The 22,246-nt window shown below is 40.9% G+C and overlaps 1 protein-coding gene across 1 annotated transcript; it reads left to right on the top strand.

Moving 5' to 3' along the window:
* The first annotated feature begins 305 nt into the window (after positions 1-305).
* On the top strand, positions 306-21,635 carry fbxo8 (F-box protein 8). Its single transcript, XM_072678574.1, has 6 exons — positions 306-508; positions 7,208-7,559; positions 10,008-10,134; positions 10,525-10,643; positions 11,141-11,337; positions 15,640-21,635. Exons 2-6 carry the CDS (start codon positions 7,216-7,218, stop codon positions 15,825-15,827), a joined length of 975 nt encoding a protein of 324 aa, XP_072534675.1. The 5' UTR covers positions 306-508; positions 7,208-7,215; the 3' UTR covers positions 15,828-21,635.
* Positions 21,636-22,246: the final 611 nt, after the last annotated feature.

Below are 22,246 nucleotides of genomic sequence, written 5' to 3'. Positions count from 1 at the left end.
TGCTAAAAATAAATAAATAAATAAATATTAAAAGTGCTGTTTTTACTACGCCAGCCTAAACGTGATTTGCGTCACTTCCACCAAAAACAAGAAACGTCAAACGGGACGACGACACTGTTGTTACAGCTTATTTATTTATTTAGTTTTTTTTTTTTTTTACGAAGTCCATGTATTGCGGATAAACAATACAACACCTGGCTGTCATTTGCTCTTTGAATTACATTATTTAAAAATAAAATAAATAAAAAATAATAATAAAGAGAGTAAAAGTGGGCGGGCCTTAGGAGGAGAATAGCCGAACGGAGAGAGCTGCTGAGCGGTGGAGGAGATTAAACCTGACCGCGGAGTCTGTCCACTCGCCTGCAGCGCTGGTTTTTTGGAGTTTCTGCAGAACAAATGACTGCTTCATTTGACCACGGAGCCTGAAGGACATTTCGCTTCATCGGTTGTTGTAAACTGATATTAATTTCGTCGCGGCGGCGGTGAAAATACATCCATAAAAACACAGGTGGGTGGGTTCAGTCACTAAAGCTACCACGGTGTTAAATGCCAGCTCGGGCAGCCAGTAGCAGCGCTCGTTTATGTGATTGATGTGCGGGTTAGCCAATTGATGGTGGGGAAGGGCGGGACTTGTTCGGCAATCTAACGTGATGAGGGATGGCGATTAGACGTTACTTTAAAAACATCTACAGAAGTAAAGTGTGGGATTCCTGTGCTGAACTCTGGGTCTCAGGTGTAGTTTAAAGTTATTTGGGGTGGGTTGGCTTGAAGCTCAGTTCATTACACGTAATCCAGTGAGTGTTAACGAACTTACGTAATGATGAGCAGCCAGGCTGGTAGGCAAATGTAAGGAAAGCAGCTGCTGGAAGTGAGTGATGGAGGTGTCTGTGTTTACAGGGGTCACACAGGCAGGTACAGGGAAGCTGCAGGTGTAGAGTTCATGGGCCTGAACTCACCTGAGGGACTGAGTGGAAAATGCTGGAGCTGTGGAGGCTGAGTCAGTATTTACAGTGAACACAGTGAGGGCTCGGGAAGAGAGCCTCAGTCAGGGATTTATTTCAGAACAGAGCTTTTTATTATTATTCATTATTATTATTAATTATTATTATTATTATTTTATTTGCAAGTACTTTTCAAACTTTAAAAGACATTAGAAAATAAAAACATCACCAAAATCCATAAATATAAAAATAATAATCACAGAACCGATATTAAATAGATGAAGACTAATATTAGAAGTAAAATAATAAGAAAAATCAGTACATGATGATTACAGGAGAAGGAAAATAAACTTTTTAACTATTTTTTAACTAATTTAAACTTTAAGCCCAATAATGTTGGAGAATTTCTATTGGTCCATTCATGATGTTTGCACACAACATAAAGAACAACTCCCAGATTCACAATCTTATGTTAAAAAAAAAAAAAAAAAAAAAAAAAAAAAAAATATATATATATATATATATATATATATATATGTGTGTATGTATGTATATATATATATATATATATATATATATATATATATATATATATAATAGACAGAGTCTTTCTCAGGACAGCAGAGATAAATAATGGCTAAGTGTCTGTATGGTATGGATTCCTAGCTCAATACCCAGCAGTAGGACTGGGCGATATGGTAAAAATATTAAATTATGATATTTAAAGACATTTTCACAATAGACCTGATGTTTATGTGCTGCTGCACTTTATCCAGTTTAACTAATTACACTATTTCTGATCACTTGATCAGTGGTCTTTAAGCACTGAGAATGTCCTCGATATGCTTAGAAAAGCATGTTATATACACAATACCAACATTTATCACAATATGATAAAAATAGTCATATTGCCCAGCTCTACCCAGCAGCCAGATAATGCACATGCACTACACTCCATCTGAATGTCAAACAAATCAAAGTAAGGCCTATACTTTCCATGAATGCTGATCAGTCATGAGGAATATCAGCACAGCACTGTCAAGTCAAGTCAAATTTATTTGTATAGCTTCTTACAACTGTTGTCGTCACAAAGCAGCTTCACATAATTAGAAATTAGTAAAAGACAGAAAAAAAGAAATAACATAAGAAGACATGAAGGATCCAAGACCCCCTGTGAGCAGACCCCAACAGCGACAGTGGGAAGGAAAAACTCCCTCAGAGCTGGAGGAAGAAACCTTGGGAGGAACCAAGACTCACAAGGGAGACCCGACCCTTCCTCCTCTGATCAGAACTATTTATTAATTATTAATAATTATTAACTAATTATTGATAAAAGTTAACAAACCATCTAAACTGTTGAACTGCTCTGATCATAATCATAATATATTAATCATGGTGTAGTAGAATTTAATATAGTCATGGCAGTGATGGTCAGAGTAATGAGAGTAATGATGGGTAATAGTGGTGATATTAATAGTGGCAGAGAGTTAAGAGTCCATTTAGGTTTTAACATGGTCATTAGACATGGTCATTAGACATGGTCATTAGACATGGTCATTCCACACCACTGTAAAAAAAAGCTGTGGTGACTCTGCTTCTGTAGAACTGAAAGCAAAATGTATCCTGGTTTTAATGAACCCTCCTTCTCTATCGGCAGTGCTTTAGATCAGACCGCACTGTAGATCGATCTGTCACGGGTCAGACAAGCCGGTCACGCACTACCACAGCCTGTTTCCTTCTAGCTTGGAGAATGTGGTGTAGCGGGTTTAATGTTGTGTGATGTGAGTCAGAGCCGGCTAAATGCTCTTACTTTCACTTTATAGAAGAATATTTGATAAAATGTAAACAAAAAAAAATGATGGTCAGAGCAGTATGGACTGAATTGTGGACTGATTCCAGTATGTGTGATTTTTCATATACAGTACTGTGCAAAAGTTTTAAGCACCTCTATAACGAAAAGCTGCTGATCTGCTCAGTAAATCACTGATATTAGAATAATCACTAATAATATCACTCCTACTGAAAGTGGTGGTGGAGGTTCTCCATCCCTGTGTTCAGCATTAGAACATCTCCAAAGTTCTCCTCTCTCATGGAGTCTAGTATTATTTAGAGTTCTCCTCAGATCAACACCTGGTTTGGTGGTAAATCAGGGCTTAATGATGGTAAATCAGGTGAGCTGCTGCTGCTGCTGATGGAGTTGAACACATCCTCCACGCTGTGCTGGCTGGACTGGGGGGCGTCCAGGAGAAACCTGGAGGAACCGAGCTCTGTTCTTCAGACTAGCTCACCAACATGATCTCACTACTTTCTTTCTTCAGAACGAGAAGCTCTTGTTTCTCCTATTTACTGGATTTATGTTCAGCTGCTTTATCTGATCTGATCAGATCTGGAGCTTCTACAGTAAAAACTCTCTAAAAGACTACTTTCTGTTCTAATATGTGATTTTCTGAGCCGTGAAAGCTGTGAGTATTTCTGTAGACATATCTGACTGAACATATCAACTGAAAAAACAGAATAATATCAAACAAAATTTCATGCAAGTTATTAGTTCATAGAATAATCTGACTTTGTTTGGCAGATACTGTTTAACAATTTATTGCAAATATTAACTGAAATAATTGTAATTATTATTATATGGATCATTTAGACATATGGCAGTTTTTATAATGAGTGTAATTCTACGAAAGCACATTTGACTGTATGCTTTGTGTACTTTCACATCCTCAAAGTCAAATGGCATGATTCCTACCTTGCTGCCTCTCGTGAGCTGTTTGTGTTTTTCCAGCACAAAACCAATCATGTCGCACAGAAGGCCGGCCTTTCTCTCTGCAAACCCCACCTGCAGGAACTGCTGCTTGGTCAGCAGGGGTTTATAACTGAAGAAATCACGCAGAACCTAAAACACAGAGACACACACTGTCATTCAAAGCTCATTTCACAAATTCAGCCTTTACACTGTTCTACTATACATGAAGACATCCACAATAGCTGAAACATGGAAAAGCATATATTTTTTTATAATAATAAATTATATTGTTTTGTTTTTTTTTCTTTTCAATAAGAGTTGTAATTAGAGTGTGGAAACACTGTTAACCTCTCAAAACATACCCAGTCAATACAGGCGATACCTGTAGCAGTTTTACCTCCACCCATTCACACTGAAGTTATAAGGAGTATTTCAGTCTGGACAACGTTTTGAGCAAGGAACAATACAGGGTGGCTGATCAGAACATTATACATTACTGAGTATACTAAATTTTAACCCCCCTGAGAATGTGAAAAGCTGTTTATCTGTATATATATATTAGAATAAACACTAATAATATCACTCCTACAGAAAGTGGTGGTGGTTCTCCATCACTGTGTTCATCATTAGAACATCTCCAAAGTTCTCCTCTTGGAGTCTAGTATTATTTAGAGTTCTCCTCAGATCAACACCTGGTTTGGTGGTAAATCAGGGCTTAATGATGATAAATTAGGTGAGCTGCTGCTGCTGCTGCTGATGGAGTTAAACACATCCTCCACGCTGTGCTGGCTGGACTGGCGGGCGTCCAGGAGAAACCTGGAGGAACCGAGCTCTGTTCTTCAGACTAGCTCACCGACAAGATCTCACTACTTTCTTCAGAACGAGAAGCTCTTGTTTCTCCTTTTTACTGGATTTATGTTCACCAGCTGATTTTCTTGTTGCAGTGGTGGCTCAGTGGCAATTCAGTGAGCTCTTTAGAACCACCCATTCTTTCACTAATGTGTGCTCACTACAGCCGACCGCATGCCTAGGTGCTTGTGCTTGTAATAAAAAAAAAGCCAGATGCAGAGAAATAGATCTGCTGTACTTACTGACAAGCTGAGAGTGTAATTCACTTTTACTCCACTGCAGTAAATACAAATCACGCTTTCAGCGCCCCCTTGTGGACAGCTGTACATGTGCGTTTGTTGACAGTAGCAGCATGTGGGCTGAGGCGGTCGAGTGGTACTACAAGACTTATATGGGTTACACAGCGTTACGCTGACAGTTCTGGAGAGAGGTTCTCCTCCTGCAGCTCCTTCACCCAAGCTCCATAGTGCAGTAGCAGGAGCAGTGTTTAGGCCCGGAGTGGGAATGACGGAGACGCCGTTCTCCCCCTGTTGCAGTCAGTGGAGCATCAGCATGACTCTGAAGCTGCTTTTAAGGGAAAACTTTGTAATGGGCTGCTGTTTGGCTCCGTGTTTCTCTCTGCAGGGTAGTTTGAGGTTGATGGCCTACTTGTAGATGCTCAGAAGCTTCAAAATAAGAAACCTCGGCCCAGCACTGGCCATTACTCGAGATATCTGCGTCAGTGTCTGAGAAGTACCATCTGAAATTCTTGCCCAGAGCTGTATCTGACTTTGCCACTCAGTTCAGTCCGCTCGGGACAGTTCAGCAGAGCCATTAGCAGAAAATAAACAAGCAGGACTCTCAGACGGGTTTAAGAGAAGGAGGCCCTCTGAGGAATCCGAATAGCGGCCGATAAAAAGTCTTAATGCATGTCACTGAGAGAGGATTAGTGCCACCGGGCTCAAGATGGGCTTTAGTCCCCATAACCGTGGGGCTGAAATGGCAGCTTCGTACTGACATTAACAGGGAGGGGATATAAGGGTTTAGCCTGATTGCCGGGCCGTCTGATGAGGGAAGGGTGTAGATGGCTGTAAATGGGAGGAGTAATGCACGCTGCTAAGAGCCGCGCTCTCTAGATTATTGCCATTTCGCTTTAAATGAACGGTGGTCAGAAGAATGACAGGCCGTATGCTCGAGGTTATCTTTGTGGGGGAAGGAGCGTGAGGTTATATGCTCTGTTAAAAGGCTGAAGTAATTGCTTTAGGCCAGTAAAAAGCAGGTCAGGAGGTTTTCATGGAGAGTTCTGTTTCAGGGTTTGAATGGAGCTAGCAATCGTATGGGGGGTTGGTAATGGGGTCATGCAGTTTCCCCATGCTGTTCTGCCCCATACAAGTGATACATCCAGATTTGGTTCATTGAAATGGTCAAGAGACACATTTGGCACAGAGCTTCATAACTAAAGCCTTTTGTGGAGAGCATCAAAGGCAAGGCTGTGTAACATAATACCCTACAGTTCGTCTTTTTTGGACGCGCTCACCGGTCCTGTTGCACGCTAGGCCGAAATCTCTAGGCCTGACATCGCTGTGATTTCCTCAGGCCTCTTTTTTTTCCACTGGGTAAACGGTTCTAAGCATGGAGGGTAACCGTTCTGCTGGCTTTTCCACGTGGACATGGATCATATAACCGGCTGCTCAGCACGGCTAGCTAAACGTACCTAGGGCCACAGCGCCGCTCAGTGTGAGGGCTTAATGATGAAGGGATCAAGTGAAGACGACTGCAGAAAAGGCCTGGCAAAGCATCTCAAGAGTGAAATTTAGCATTTGGTGATGTCCATGGGTTCCAGACTTCGGGCAGGCATGGGTTGTAAAGGATTTGCAGCCAAGAAATTAAAGATAATCCTTATACACAACATGTCCAAATGTTTGTGGACACCCCTTCTGATGAATGCATTCAGCTATTTAAAGTTGCACTTTTTGTTGACACAGATGTAGAGAAGTGCTGCCAATAGAATAGGACTAGAATAGGAGCAGATAAACATGAACCTATTGGCACCATGCTGCCTAATGCCAGGCGTGGGCTAGAGGGGTATGTATAAAGCCCTCCAGCATTGAGCTGTGGAGCAGTGGAAGAACTGTGTTTTCTGGATGGTGCTTAGTCCAGTACTTTTGGGATGAGTTAAGGAGTTTGGGATGAAGTGGGGTGGTGATCGTCCAACATCCTGACCTCACTGATGCTCTTGTTACTAAATACGATCCAATTCTCACAGCAATGCTCCAAAAGCTTGTGGAAAGCGTTCCCTGGACAGTAGAGACGTATACTTCAACAAAAGCAAATCAAATACTCTTGATTTCAGCAGCAGGAATGAGCAGCAGGTGGCCTAATACTTTTATCCATATAGGTTTCTTATTATATTATTGTGTCCAATTACTTTTGACACTATATAAATTGAGGGATTATGTGAAGTAAATGGCTGAAATTCCTAAAATGTTCATTCCAGGTCTACTGAGGTGTTGTGCAGAGGCAAATTGACAAAAATAAAATGCTGTCCAAATACTTATGGACTTGACTATGTAGGATATCTACAGTCATGCAGGCGCTGTTGCTCTCACAGGGTGTCTGTGATTAAGACTGGTAAATAAGTTAACTAATTACTTATGGGCTCTGGGCTAATGGCTTTGTGCTTCTCCTGCAGGACTGCAGATGGGTCAGGGCTTGTGGAGGGTGGTGAGGAACCAGCAGCTGCAGCAGGAGTACAGCGAGCAGTGCTACCTCCAGCGCGAGCGCCGCCGCAGAATGGGCCCGCTGCTGACCGAGAATCAGCCGCAATCGCAGCCGCGTCGGACACCGCAGTGCCAGGTCCCAGGCTCAGACATCGGCCAGCTGCTGCGAGCCCGCAAGGCCAAAGACCAGCAGGGCTTCATCGACCTGGAGATGCTGCCACCCGAGCTAAGCATCACCATCCTGTCATACCTGAACGCCACTGACCTGTGCCTGGCCTCCTGCGTGTGGCAGGACCTGGGCAATGACGAGTACCTGTGGCAGGGGTCAGTCAGTATTTCCTCACTTTCCACCCTTGAACAAAATCAGCCAGGCTATGATGTTTGGCTGCAAGGTCAGGTTGTTCAGTAAATTCTTATAGACATATTTATGTGGTTTCTAACTTTATTAAATATTTAAAAAAAAGGTTAGAAAATCTTACATTTCTAAACCAGTAGGTGGTCCATCACTTAATCCTCACTCTTTTAACTTGCAAAACCAGACAAGACAACCATTTGCACCATTTATTCTGGACACAGATAGAATTTGGCCTCCGCCTTTATATACACACACACACACACACACACATATACAGTGAGCACACATGTTTGGAACGGTGGGCGGCCATCCAGTGTCCTCTAGGCGCCAATAATGGACATTATAGCCCAGCCAGCTGCAGCGGTGCAGAAGTTCCCAGAAGGTAAATAAAAGAGTTTAGAGTTCAGAACCGAGTGGAGGCTAATGCTAATGCTAATACACACACACACTACCTTTTAAAAACGCTAATCACAGCATCACATTCACCCACTATACACCAACAGCAGCAGATATCTACACACACAGGAAGTGGTCAGACTGCAGTTTTGTAAAGGAGCTTGGAGCTGATTGGTCAGACTGGATTAAACAATATTAAACACTATAAAACATCATTTTAAGAAAAGTCTCAACTAAACTAAATCAGACAGTCCAGAAAGTCTGATTATAGAAACTAATACTGAAAATAAAGAGATTTTATTGAATGGATTCATCAGCAGCTCGTCTGATCTAAACTGTGGGGCTGAATTATGTATCAGCTGATGCTCAACATTAAGAGGCTTGAATCTGATTGGGGGGCTCGACCGGGACATCCCTAATTGTAGTGCAGTGGTCCAGCATTATCTAAACATTCTGCTCTTCTGTAGTTCAATAAATTCATCACATTGAACATCATCTGTCCAATCATGATATTTTGCTCTGTAAAGTTTTGGTAACACTTTTTTCTAAGATCTCAAATTAGGGCTTTTTTAATATTCATAGTGATTAGAATATTGATCATTTCAGATAATTCTAGTGATTTATTCACTATCCATTAATATCCTTTATTCCTCATGACTTTATTTAGTACACTGCTGGAGGTCTGTTGTGTGAAAATCGTTAATAATTGCATTATTAGTCCTAATAATGCACAGTAAACGCTTTGTTACCCCCCTGTTATGCAAGATATTGAGCGTGAATGATTACCTCCCTTACATGTTATTAGTGTGTAAATGGAAGCACTTTGATTCATGTGGGTTCTAGACAGTGGCAGGTTTATGCTGTATGTGGCTTTATTGAGTTTTAATGTGTTTAATAGTCACTAATGCACCAATACAGGTTCCATATTCAGGGGTTGCCTGAAACGTCATGAAAAATAGACATGCTCAAATCCATTACTAAATAGTTCTTAAAAAAAAATAACAAAATTGAAAAAAGTACTTTAAAAGTTATGGGAAATATGGTAATGAGCTCCTGTTGACACAAACTTTTATAGTATTATCATTTTTCACATGACCAATCGCTGCCCGTATTTCATATGAACCCGGTATCATGAACGTGCATTACATTGTTAACTAGCTAGTCTGGACAGTCTTTCAGCTGCTAGCCTGGACTAAACATTCCTGTAAACAAATTACGGGGAAAAAATGTAGGTCCTGGAATTTTTTAGTTTTTGGGTACTTGAAAAGTCATGGAAAGTCCTTGAATATAAAATTGGTTAAAGTGTATGATCCCTGATATCCCAGTCTCCTTACTGACTTGTGTTTAGTAGAGTCTAAACTTAGAGGTATCTTTGAATTTTAGTCTATTCTAACTAGCTGAGGTTTTTCTTGGGTAAATAAAGCACTTTTGTAAGTCTCCCTGGAGAAGAGCGTTGGCTAAATGCCTTAAATATAAATGTAAATATTCTACAGTGAGGTTCCATCCATCACTAATTAGAGACTGAAAAGCAGTGAATAAGTTTAATAAGGATTTAATGAGTCAGTTTGCGTTCATGGGACAGCAGCGGTTCCTCTGTAGGGATTCAGGTAATCAGTGTTTGGTTGTTAAAAAGGCTTAAACTCACATCTGTCCAGATTGCAGGTTGTGTGTATTGCCATTTCTGGTGCTTACAGGTGCTACTCCTCACTAATGGCACACTAAACAGCACTGAATAATGTGCATAACAGGGTGGTAACAAAGTGTTTATCATGCATTATTACAGCTCATAATGCAAGTATGAACGAATTAAGGTCACAGTAAATGAATGTTAATACAGCGTGATTATGCATTAGACAGGTCTGATTCAGGCTTATTGAACCAAGAACAAGATATAAAAATAATAATAATAATAATAATTAATAATAAAAATTGTGAAATGTTATTTTTATCCCTGAAAATCCAACAAATGTGCACTTAGACCTGTGCTGTGTTTCTGAGTGGCATCTCTCTGTGCCCTCCAGGCTGTGTAAGTCCACTTGGGGTCACTGTTCCATATACAACAGGAGGCTTCCTCTTGGCTTCTCCTACAGAAAGCTCTACATGCAACTAGATGAAGGAAGTTTGACGTTCAACGCTAACCCTCAGGAGGTAAAGAGAGCAAGCAGGCCTTTCTCACGCTAGCGCACACACACACACACACACACACACACACACACACACACACACACACACACACACACACACACACAAACGCACACACACACACAAACGCACAGTGGTTGCCCTTTCACAGCTAGGCTAAGCGGCTGAATTTGGCCGCTGCTCTGTTTTGCTTAATGATGAGGAAACTAGTGGGACCTGCCTGTGTTTTATAGTGTTTCTGTCTGTGTCATTAGCTGCATTATCACAGCTTTAGGCTTCCCCACTTAAAGGACATATGATAGCTGTGCTCTGGCCCGGGCTGCTGTGTCTGGCACTGAACGTGTTTCTCTTTCTCTCCTCATTCTCTCCCTGGTATCTTGGGGGCTCTTTCTGCAGGGTATCACTTACCTCATGTCCAAAGGCATTCTTGCGGACCACCCGAAGGAAATTGCCAAGTTCATATTCTACACCAGAATGCTGAACTGGAAGATGCTGCGGATTTACCTCGATGAACGGTTGGTTAGACATATGATTTTTAGCTTTTCTGGTGTTCTTCTTTTGCGAGTTGCTGTTGTAAATTTTAAGAGAGTTAATTTTTTTTATTACATAGAAGCAGCACAGAATCCTTTCCTTTAATATTTCATTGGTCGTTTTGATTGTTTTCTATGTTTACAACAATGGAAAGTTGGACTGGCTCGGTATAATTTGCACAACACCAAATATTCCCCACTAGCTCTCATTTCACTAGCAGCCAAGTCCATTTTTTAAAGCACATTTATCCATCAAATGTTGCCCAAACTGCTACGCAATGAGTCAAATTAAATATATGAGCAAATAAACCGCAGGTGACGTAGATAAATGATCAGGAGAGCAGAATTCATGTCCGAAAAACACAGTAAAGCACTAAAACACTAAAAGCTCGCTGCACAGCACAGAACTACATCTTGTTCTTTTTTTTAATGACACCAATTAATACTCCATTCCCCAATTTTCTGACCTTTCAACCCTGTAGACGCGATGTGCTGGACGAGCTGGTCACACTACACAACTTCAGTAACCAGTTCCTGCCCAACGCGCTGAGGGACTTCTTCAGACACATCCACGCCCCGGAGGAGCGAGGGGAGTACCTGGAGACGCTCATCACCAAGTTCTCCCACCGATTCTGTGCCTGCAACCCCACGCTGGTCAGGGAGGTGGGCCTGACCCCTGGTGAGTGTAAAGAGGATGATTCAGCTGCATCACGTTTATGCATTGTTAGAAACGATCTGATGATGTCACGCAGAAACCTCACGTCTCCAAAACAGCAGCTTTACGGGAAAAGAAGAAAACCTTTTCAACCTTCAATGGAAATCGATGTAAAAAGGTTAAGTCATTTTGGAGCGTTTCTAATGGTCCGTTTATCATGAAATTTGGACACAATGTACAGAACATTTTGGAAAAACGACAATAAATAAGACTTTTCTACACAATGATATAGATATATAGCCAGTTTACTCATTTATATACAATTTCCGTAATTTTTTTGGTGAAAGCAAATCGCTTAGGCTTTAGGCTTAAGTTTCTAACAGTTAAAAATCTCAAATCTCCATAAAAATACAGTTTTTATTGTGTGAAAACTCCCATCACTGCATAATGTAAAGAGTTCCTCCAGCACAATTGTGTATTCAGTGTCCTCTTACAGTGTCTGCAATTTCCTTTGGATAAATAATAATTTCTATTCCTATAATATATAATATCTTATGTTAAACATAAGTATGAATGTTAATTAAAGTAATTTGAATTGTTTCTTAAAATTGCAATCAAATTGAGCCCTTGTGAAGTTGGACATTAAATATTTACTGGTGAAACCCTAACACCTTCTCACCATCCCAGATCCCAGCACACACAGTATATAAGGCAACCAATGGTTACATAAATATATTTGCTGCCATTCAAAATATTCTTATCTCCAAAATGTCAACTTGAACAGTCAACAGGAAAAGTACAAATCCCTGTCAACTTTTGGTGAAAGTGAGTGTTAAAAAAAATATTAATTTATGTATTTATTCAAGTCATTTAGCAAGTAATTTATAGCATTCCTATTGGTCCAGTTTATACAGGTTCAGTATAAAAATGTAAAGAACAACAGCCAGATTGACAATATGTCAAATGTTTGATGCAGGAGTACACAGATCATCCCATTTTATTTCCAATTCCAGCCTTGTTACAGACAAAAAGCCCTATTTTCATTGGCCTTTTTTATTAGATGCACACTGTGTACATGAAGCGAACGCATAAAATGCACCGGTACTTTTCTAAAAGCCTGAGTTGCAAAACAAATAACATTTATATCCCCTTTAGTCGCCAGGACTGCTATTTTAAATGAGTCTTTGTGACGTTAGACGTTAGGGTTACATCTGTAATGTAAAAGTTTAACACCACCACCCACCATCCCGAATTGTCAGAAACGTACACAAGGTAACTAAGGTTGTATAAGTAAGTTAATGTCTGTGATGGAGGTGCACAGATCATACCTTTTTACTTCCAATTCCAAGATTTTTACAGCTAAACCGGCTGTTTTTCATTAGCAGTGTTTCAGCTGTTAGACTGTTGATCGCACATTTCCCGTCAAGACAAGTCAAATGTATCTGCATTCATAAACAAACAAATAAAACATGCATCTCCAAGTGTGCAAGTCCGAGACCACCGTGGCAGGATGAACTTCCTCAAAACCTTTGGAGGAATCAAGAGTCATGCTTCTCGAGTCAAAATAAAATAATAAGAAAATAATGTATTAATACTTTATACCATTTATGCCATACATGTAATTTTTTATATGCTTAGCAGTAGTAGTAAATCATCAAAATAATAATAATGTATTATTAATATTATTGTTGTTGTTGTTGTTATCAATGGCAATAATAAGAATTGGGTAGTCTTCAACAAAAAAATCTTAAATTTACATTACAAATTAGGGTTGAAGACTAAGGCTATGTGCACACAGCAGGTAAACAGGCCCAAATCTGATTTTCTCACCAAATCTAATATTTTTCTCTTTTAATGTGACCTATATCTGACATTTGTCTGAACAGCTCACTCTCCTAAACAGATGCACAGACGCAAAAAAAAAACAACAACAAAAAAAACGCAATACTTTCCATAAGGCTTCATTTTTGCCAGCATTGCGGGAGCTATGAAGGAGATCCAGTGGCTGACCGCTGGGCTGTCAAATGGCTCTGCAAAACGTTATTCGGAAATGTTCGCTTCTTAGGTTTGCATCCTTGTTTTATTGCATTGCATTTTAACTTTTTTTTTTTTCTCTGACGCTACAGCAGCGCCCTCCTGTGGCAGTGTTCTGCCATTTCTTTAAAAATAACTTCGAACACAGAGCTGTTGTAGCGATGATGTGCCTTCTAATTTAGTTTGAACAGAGACTGCTATCTTCTATTATGCCACTGAAACCCTCCGTCCACTGGATTGATGTAACAGCTGAATGAGTTCCGATCTGGCTGTTCGGACACATTGCCGGATTTCAGTACCAGATCGGAACTGACGAGGTCAGCTTCAGTGTGGTTTCTGCCGATCACGCTGCCGATCACAGATAACACAAAAAGGCCTGGGTTTGGGCCACTTTGACCTGCTGTGTAATGTAGCCTGAATAGCTAATAACGGGTCATTAGCTTCAACTGGTAATCCTGTCTGCACCGGGAACTCGTATGTACAGCAATGCTGATGGAGCTAGAAAGCAGCCGTGGTTTGAAGACCGGCGTAGTTAAATGGCAGGCTTGTATCCACAGTGCCGTAATCGATGTGGATCTGTGCGGCTGGTAGCGGCCGCAGCGCTGTGTGATCTGCTGGTGGTACAAACGCTGTCCCTGGCCTCCAAATCCGCACTTAAGCCTGTGGGCTTAAAGTGTTAGCAGAGCAGGGCAGCGCTCCAGCCAGCTGAGAGCAGGACGCTGCAGGAGCAGCTGACCCGCTGCCTTCTGCTGCCTGTCCTCAGCATAGAGCCGAGAGTGATTTACTGTGAACGAGGGACAAATGGAACAGGGTTTATCCACACTGTGCTTCTCGTAGCTATAAATAACAAAAACTGCAGCATCTGCAGCTTCAAGAAAGTCATAATTGTAAAATTATTAAAAGCTAGTTAGTATTAATAACCGGTTTGCAATTGGGACGTGGCCCGGAAGTTTTTACAGTAAGAACTTTCAGCATTGCTGAAATAGACTTAGACCAGTATGGTGACTTTATTTTATTTATTAATAATTTTAAGCAGTTCTGATCAGAGGAGGACGGGTCGGGTCCTCCCCTGTGAGTCTTGGTTCCTCCCAAGGTTTCTTCTTCCTGCTCTGAGGGAGCTTTTCATGCCACTGTAAAGCTGCTTTGTGACAAAATCAGGTTGTAAAAAGTAAAAAACAAATACATTTTAACTTGACTAATATAGGATATATTGACAAAAGTATTGGGACACCTGCTCATGCACTGTTTCTTCTGAAATCAAATTGTTGGAAGAACTGTCTCTACTGTCCAGGGAGGAAGACTTTCTACTAGATTTTGGAGCAGCATTGCTGTGAGGGTTCGATTGCATTCAGCGACAAGATGGTTAGGGATGTTGGTCAGGATGTTGGAAGATGATGATGATCACCATCCCACCTCATCATCCCCAACTCCCCAACTTTGTATCCTAAAAGTACTGGATGGAGCTCCACCACCATCATTCCAGAGAACACAGTTCCTCCACTGCTCCACAGCTCAATGCTGGGGGGGCTTTATACCAGCATGGGGGCAGTAGGTTCATGTTTACCTGCTCCAGAGAGTCCTAATCCATTGGCAATACAGGGACTAGACAAGCTGTGTGTGTGTGCATTTGCACCTCTGTGTCAGCAATGGGTACATTCATTAAAAGGCTAATATATTTTTTGAAACCATAAGAGAAGCTTTTGGGCGTGTGTTTATTTTTAAGAGGTAAGATTGGTGACAGTCCAGTCCAGTGTTTGTTAGCAGTGTTAGCCTAGCATCTTCTGTTGTAAACTACAGAAGCGAAGGTCAGATGTCAAGTGTTTCTTGTCCAGTCGACTGCTTTCGTGATCAATCATATTAAAAAGAAAATTGTCAAACTTTTCCTTTAATCTAGATCTCTACTGGTAGATGATGAAGCAATGCCAAAGCTATTAATTACACTTACTGTGAGCTGTGGTTGCTTGGTGATTATTGATTACAAGGTTGTGGGGTCAATACCCAGGTGAGCTGCCACTGTTGGGCACTTGAGCAATGCCCGTAACCCTCTCTGGTAATACCAAGCTGGTTTTGGACTGGTACCGGTCAGTGTAAACGACAATAATGACATTATTTAGAATATTATTAATTATATTATTATATAATATATAATTATATTAATTATATATTAAATATTAATTATTATTTTTAGGTTTTTAACACTTTTTCTAAAAAAAAAAACACACTGATGGAGCTTTCAAATAATCTGTATGTTGTGTGTGTGTGTGTGTGTGTGTGTGTGTTTTTGTGTTGCAGACGCTGTGTACGTGCTATGCTACTCTCTCATCCTGCTGTCCATCGACCTCAGCAGTCCGCACGTCAAGAACAAGATGTCCAAGCGAGAGTTCATCCGCAATACCCGCCGGGCAGCGCAGAACATCAGCGAGGACTTTGTGGGTCACCTCTACGACAACATCTATCTGATCGGCCACGTGGCCGCCTAACTTCCGGCACACACACGCTGGTGCGCGGGCGGGCTTCGCTCAGAATACGCAGCGGGCCAATAAAACACTCAGCCACGGCACTGATACGCATTCTGCTCTATGGCTAAAGCAGGGGGTCAGAGGATGGCCAGTCATCCTAACACTGCGTTCTAGAGGTGCTGATTAGGAGGAGCAGTGCAGTGTATTACAGTAGTGGAGTTTTTTAGGGAAAGCCAGACGACGACGACGACGACGGCGGCGACATAAAGCAAAGACAAAATAGAGCAAATAGAGCAGCTTCTAGCTTACTGGGAGAGGTAGCAATGCACTTAACCCCTTAAACTGCAGGCTTCGTTTTACACACCGTCGCTGTCACGCAAAAAAAGGTCTCCAAAAGGTCGACGTTACAGGAGGAGGAGGAGGAACGGACATCAGTGTTCCAACTCATTTTGGAGCATTTCTCACACCGTATGAAGAACAACTGCCAGTGAAAAACAGTTGATGCTAGGTTTTTGCGTGACGGCAGCGATATATTAAGGGGTAGTCCAGAGAGTTTTTCAGCCTAACCTGCTGCATCTGTGGTGCACAGCTAATCACGATGACTGTAGATGGTCATTTTCCTACTGAGAAAATGACACAATTCTCCTATAGTAGAAGCAGACTCCAATTTTAGCAGTCTGGTTGTATGGCTTCACTTGAAGAACCCCTAAAAACACCTTTACTTTTACGAATGTGGAAAAAACATTCAGATTTGGCTCCATAAGGAACAAAAAGGTCCTTCACATTCTTGCATCTCTTTTACAAACACGTTTGGGTTCTGTATGAAGCCAAAAAAGGTAAAAAAAAAGTAAGGTTCTTCAAAGGGTTCTTTGAGTGATGCCATACAAGAACCATCTTTGGATCCATTAAGAGCTAAACCATGTTTGTAAAAGAGACGTATGAACATCCAGACGTGATGGTTCTTGTTCTTCAGGCTTTAAAATGGCTGTTTACATTCATACATCATCTCTGTTATAACTGTGATTTGGTTCTTTGTGGAACTTCTTCAATGGCAGTGGCCCTGGATGAACCCCTGTCCTGCACATTTTAGTGTTCATCCTCCTCTCAACACACCTGATCCAACTGATTAGATAAATAACCAGCGCTTTCCGAGTTGAAGGTACTGTAGTCCAGAGCTGGGCCTCACTAAAATGTGCTGGTCAGGAGGTCCTCCAGGACGAGAGTTAGGAACCACCATGCCATGGAAGAACCATTTTGGTTTGGACCTTTCAGTTGTTAAATAATTGCATCAAATGAAGGTTCTCTAGACTTTGAAAAGGTTCTTCACATTCAGACACATCTTTTACATGCAAGGCTTAGCTCTTTATGGAACCAATGGTGGTTCTTCTATGGCAGTGGTTCCCAACCCTAGTCCTGGAGGACCCATCTACCGTGCTCTAACACGCCTGATCTAGCTAATCAGCTAATGAACAATCCCTTGATGTTGAAGGTGGTGTGTTGGAGCAGGACGCCACTAAAATGTGCAGGGGTATAGGGGTCTCCCAAGACCAGGTTTGGAATCCACCATGCTGTAGAAGAACCTGTTTGGTTTGTAAAGCAGATGTATGAATGTGAATAACCAAAATAATGTCTACAAAAATATTAAGTGAAGGTTCTTAAGACTTTAGAGAGGTTCTTCACATTCACACATCACTTTAACACGCATGGTTTAGCTCTTTATGGAACCAATGGTGGTTCTTCTATGGCAGTGGGTCCCAACCCTAGTCCTGGAGGACCTCTCTACCCTGCTCTAACACATCTGATCAGCTAATCAATTGATTCATGAGCCTTTTCTGAGTTGAAGGTGGTGTGTTAAAGCAGGACACCACTAAACATGTGTATAAGGGAGGGGGCATGGGGTTCCCCAGGACCAAGTTTGAGAACCATTATGCCTTAGAAGATCCAAAATTGGTTCTTCTATATGGCAACCCTACGGCAGCAGTGTATTTGGTAATCGACCATGCTCCACGAATGCAGCAGGTACAGATCAGGTTGGAGTATTCCTTTAATCTTAGGAGGCATTGCTATTCAGTTGCTATGAATCTACAATGTAAACCATGCTTTGAAGCACTAGCCTTACAGTTTAAAGGGTTAACCAACCACCTACAGCTTAACCATGCAGAGCCATGTAGTAGCCAAGTGTTCAGACTTCCAGTACCTCCAAGTCAGTCCGAGCTAAACGTAACAGTGTCTTTATTGAGTCATATACTCCATATAGAGCATAAGCCTTTGAGTCTGGTGGTCTGCTCTGTAGCCGCGGGGGCTGCTATACGAATGTTAACCTTCAGTCTGTTTTATAACGTCTACACAGGAGGAGGTTGTTTTTGTTTGTTTGTTTGTTTTGTTTGGACCACTTCGCGTCTCCAGTCGGGTCTGTTCCTGCCCTTTTTGTTTGTGTGTCCGGAAAAAAGCAGGATGGGTTGCATAGGTGCTTCGGTAAAAGTGGGCTTTGCTGTTGTAGTAATGAAGAATATCTAAACGAATACTCTTCGCTCGGCCGTTAAACAGCTTCAGCACACTCTCATACTCAAATACACAAATACTCTCATCCAGCGTACTATAATGTAACTGCAGTGAACATTGTGGTTTAACCCCTTAAACTTGGAGAGTTCTTATTCCATAACAGCTATACATTATCAGAACTACTGCTAAGCTAATATCGAAGTAGCACGTAGAGTGAGTAATTGAAGTGTGGACTTGCTGACAGATCTTTTATGTGTTTAAGGGGTTAAATTTTAGATATTGACAATAATAAAGTGTCTGTAATAACTGTGTAGTTACACATTAATAATATATGTAATAACAGTGTAACTACTATGATAGATGGATTGCAGTAGAACAGCTTGTGTGAATGCTAAGGGTGTAACAGTACACAAAAGTCAAGGTTCGGTTCGCGTATCTGAGCAGACAGTTGTACAAGTAACCATTTGCTCCATCAAATGCTGTATAACGCCCCCTGCTGAGGTAGTTAACACAGCCTGGAGTGTGTTAATTAAGCAGTGAAGTGTGAATGTCATGGCATTTTCAGTAGGTTTCCTCACACATACACCCCAAAAAAGGTTGAGACATCGTCCTCATCCAATCAACCGTGATTTCATGAGCTGAAATAGCTTGTTAAAGTCAGAATTTTGAGGAAATACATGTTTATTATCAGTCGGGGAACGGAGGGAGGGGGGCAAACAAGACTACAGTTACCAGTGTGATGCTCCTAAACTACTGCAGTGTATTCAGTCTTGATATGTTCTAGATTTCCAACTTCTCTTTTAAAAATCAAGGTTCCACAAAGGATTCTTCGAGTGATGTCGTAGAAAAGCCACTTTTAGGTCCATGAAGAGCTGTGTTTGAGAGCTATGTGTGTGAAGGACCTTTTAAAGGCTGCAAAAAGTCAATGTAAAGGTTCTTCACACTCTCAGCTCCTTTGGTATCATTGGTATCGCTCAAAGAACCCTTTGTTGCATCTCTATTTTTTTGTATACAACTGCGTATTCTCCGCACGACTGCATGAACCTCCGTACCATAAATACATTTACTGTTACACCCATAGTACCCCAAGTGCACATCTATCAAATTCAGTTGTGACTCTTGTAATAATAACACAAGTCTGTCTTAATAGCTGCTACAGAATATTACACGTTATGTGGTTATACATGTGTAATAAGATGAGAATAATTACTAAGTATTTATATGAATAGCTGCTTTTCCTGTGCTGCTATGAAGATACCCTTGTTTAATTGCATGACTTGAGTGTTGATGCATAACATGCATAATTACATAAGCTGTACCACGGTAACAGCAATTACATCAACACTAATTACGGTGTCATTACATGGTCTCTTGATGTGTAATTACACAGTTATTACAGACACTTCACTGAAGGTTTTCTGTAGGGTTTTTTGGACCACTTATGGTTCCATAAAGAACCTTGTTTGTAGTTTTTAGAGACGTGTGAGTGTGAAGAACCTCTTTTTTTCTTTACAGCTAAAGGTTCTTTAGTGTTTACCCTGCTTCCAACAAACCTCATCCAGCTAATCAGCTAATTACCCAGCCCTTCCTGAGTAGGATGTGGTGTGTTCGAGCAGGAAAACACTAAAATAAGTGCAGGGCAGAGGGTCGGGCCTCCAGGACCTGGGTTCTACTGCCGTGGAATAACCAATTTTGGTTCCATAATGGACTGTGCTTGAAGTCTGAAGGTTTGATGTAAAGGTTCTTTACCAGTTTAAAGAGTCCAGATAATCAAACCTCTGTATTTAGAAGCATGGTTTGTGATTCTTTATGGAACCTGCAGTTTTTTTCCATGGCATCGCTTGAAGAACCCTTAGTAGCACCTTTTATTTTTAAGAGAGGGCTTTAATGTAGTTCCTCGGGCCTGTTCTGTTTTTGCCGTGGTCTCCTGAGCTGCCCAGTTCCCCTCCCACCTCCTCTAGCCTCAGTGTCTCTGGCTGCCTAAATGTGATCTGGAAACGTTGGTTCAAACCCACTCTGCTGCCATCAATGACCAGCCAACCCCTGATCTCGTCCTCTGCTTCTACCTGTAGTTTGCTAACACGATCAAAACCTTTTTGTTGTTGTTTTTTGTTGCTTTTTTTTTTTTTTTAGGTTGATCAAGAGAGCACTTTAACCCAAGAACTTTTATTATTACTATTATTGATATTGTTATTATTCCCTTTTACTATTCTTGATATGTTCTAGATTTCCAACTTCACTCTTAAAAATCAAGGTTCCACAAAGGATTCTTCGAGTGATGCTATGGAAAAGCCACTTTTGGGTCCATAAAGAACTGTGTTTGAGAGCTATGTGTGTGAAGAACCTTTTTAAAGGCTTAAAGAAGTCAATGTAAAGGTTCTTCACACTCTCAGCTCCTTTGGTCTCACTGGTATCGCTCAAAGAACCCTTTGTTGCATCTCTATTTTTAAGAGTGTTGTTGTTTTGCAGTTGATGCATATCTGAAGGATTCCCATATTAGTGCCATTAGCAAAAGCTACAGTGAGTAAACTGACATACACCAGTTAATAATCCTAATTCTATTATTCTAATGATATTCAGCGACTCTGCATAGTTTGAATGAATGCGAATTGTTTTCTTTGCACATCATGTACATATTTAAGTATAGAGATTTATATACATAATTTTATTTTTAAATATTTTAGCTAAAAGTCGATGGATTGGTTTTTCCTTCCTCATTTGATAGGGTGAATTTCTCTTTTTGCACTTTTGAATTTTCGCCAGATCACGAAGCATTCGCAGAATTCGTGTTGCGTCCTCGATGTCCACGGTCTTTCAGGCCGTCTGAGGTCCTGACAGTACTGTCACACAAATCCATAACAAATTCAGTAACGGTCTAATGCTAAACTATAACGTTTATACAGAATAGCCCATATTTTCTAATTCAGTCTGCAGTTCCAGTCTGTTGTTGTCCTGAGAAAGTCACTGAAATGGCACTTTTTCAAGAGATGAGGAGATGACAAACACTTCAGGGTTCTTCTGCTTTGGCCTGATTTATTAGTATCTGCTTGAATTATCCTCAGTTTGGCTTCTAGAGGGCAACGAAGGGTCGATCTGCTCTCAGTACAGAGGAAAATAATGATCTATGAAAAATTGGGATTGTTTTTGTTCTTTTTTTATTTTTAATATTTACTGCAGAACTGTTCTGAAAAGTGATCTACTGTGTTTGGCGGAGTGTCTTTAGCAGGACAGTTGCAGAATGTAAGAAGAAGCATAATTGTGTAAGACAGGTGTGTGAATGGCAACACTGGACTAAACCTCTAGATTGTATAAAAAAATAAAACCTTGCAAAGCAGCGCTCGCTGTCCAGTGTTTCTCTAATCAGTCATTCCAGTGGGCCTGCGCCAGGTGTGTTCACCAAATCGTTCACCAATGACCTTCATTCCTTCATTCAATTCATGTTTCTCACTCTTTCCTGGTCCAGAGCCGACCCTGAATAATTGGACACATGATGGGATTATATACCATAACGATATATTAGGCTGCATAAGAATAGGATTCTATATGGAGCTATGGAGTGATCAATTATCTGGCTGGGCCGCCATTCTACACCCGTAAGAGTTTCTGGGAAAGACTCCTATAAACTCTACTCTCAAAAGTACGACTCTGGATAAGAGCGTCAGACAAATGCATACAGGTAAATGTTCAAATCTAGAGACAGGGATATCCGTCTTGCTCAGGGTGATGGTATGTCTGGAGTCTAGCCAGAAACACTTACTTTTTACATACTATATAATAATAATAATAATAAATAACATATATTACATATTATATCTTAATAAAAATAGTCAAATTAATATAGTAGTATATTCATGTATGAATGTCTGGAGCTGGTAACACTGTGCACAAAGCAGGAACACTCATTCACACATAGGGAACACCCATTCACACCTAGGGGA

The sequence above is a fragment of the Salminus brasiliensis genome, chromosome 4 (genome assembly GCF_030463535.1).
Source record: "Salminus brasiliensis chromosome 4, fSalBra1.hap2, whole genome shotgun sequence".
NCBI lineage: Eukaryota > Metazoa > Chordata > Actinopteri > Characiformes > Bryconidae > Salminus > Salminus brasiliensis.
Note: the sequence above shows the minus strand (reverse complement) of the source record. Positions and strands in the feature narration are given on the sequence as shown.

Bases quoted from the DNA above. Each gene is read 5' to 3' on its own strand.
- fbxo8 (XM_072678574.1), top strand. From the start codon at position 7,216: ATGGGTCAGGGCTTGTGGAGGGTGGTGAGGAACCAGCAGCTGCAGCAG. The intron at 7,560-10,007 runs GTCAGTCAGTAT...TGTGCCCTCCAG, and splicing joins GACGAGTACCTGTGGCAGGG to GCTGTGTAAGTCCACTTGGG. The intron at 10,135-10,524 runs GTAAAGAGAGCA...CTCTTTCTGCAG, and splicing joins TCAACGCTAACCCTCAGGAG to GGTATCACTTACCTCATGTC.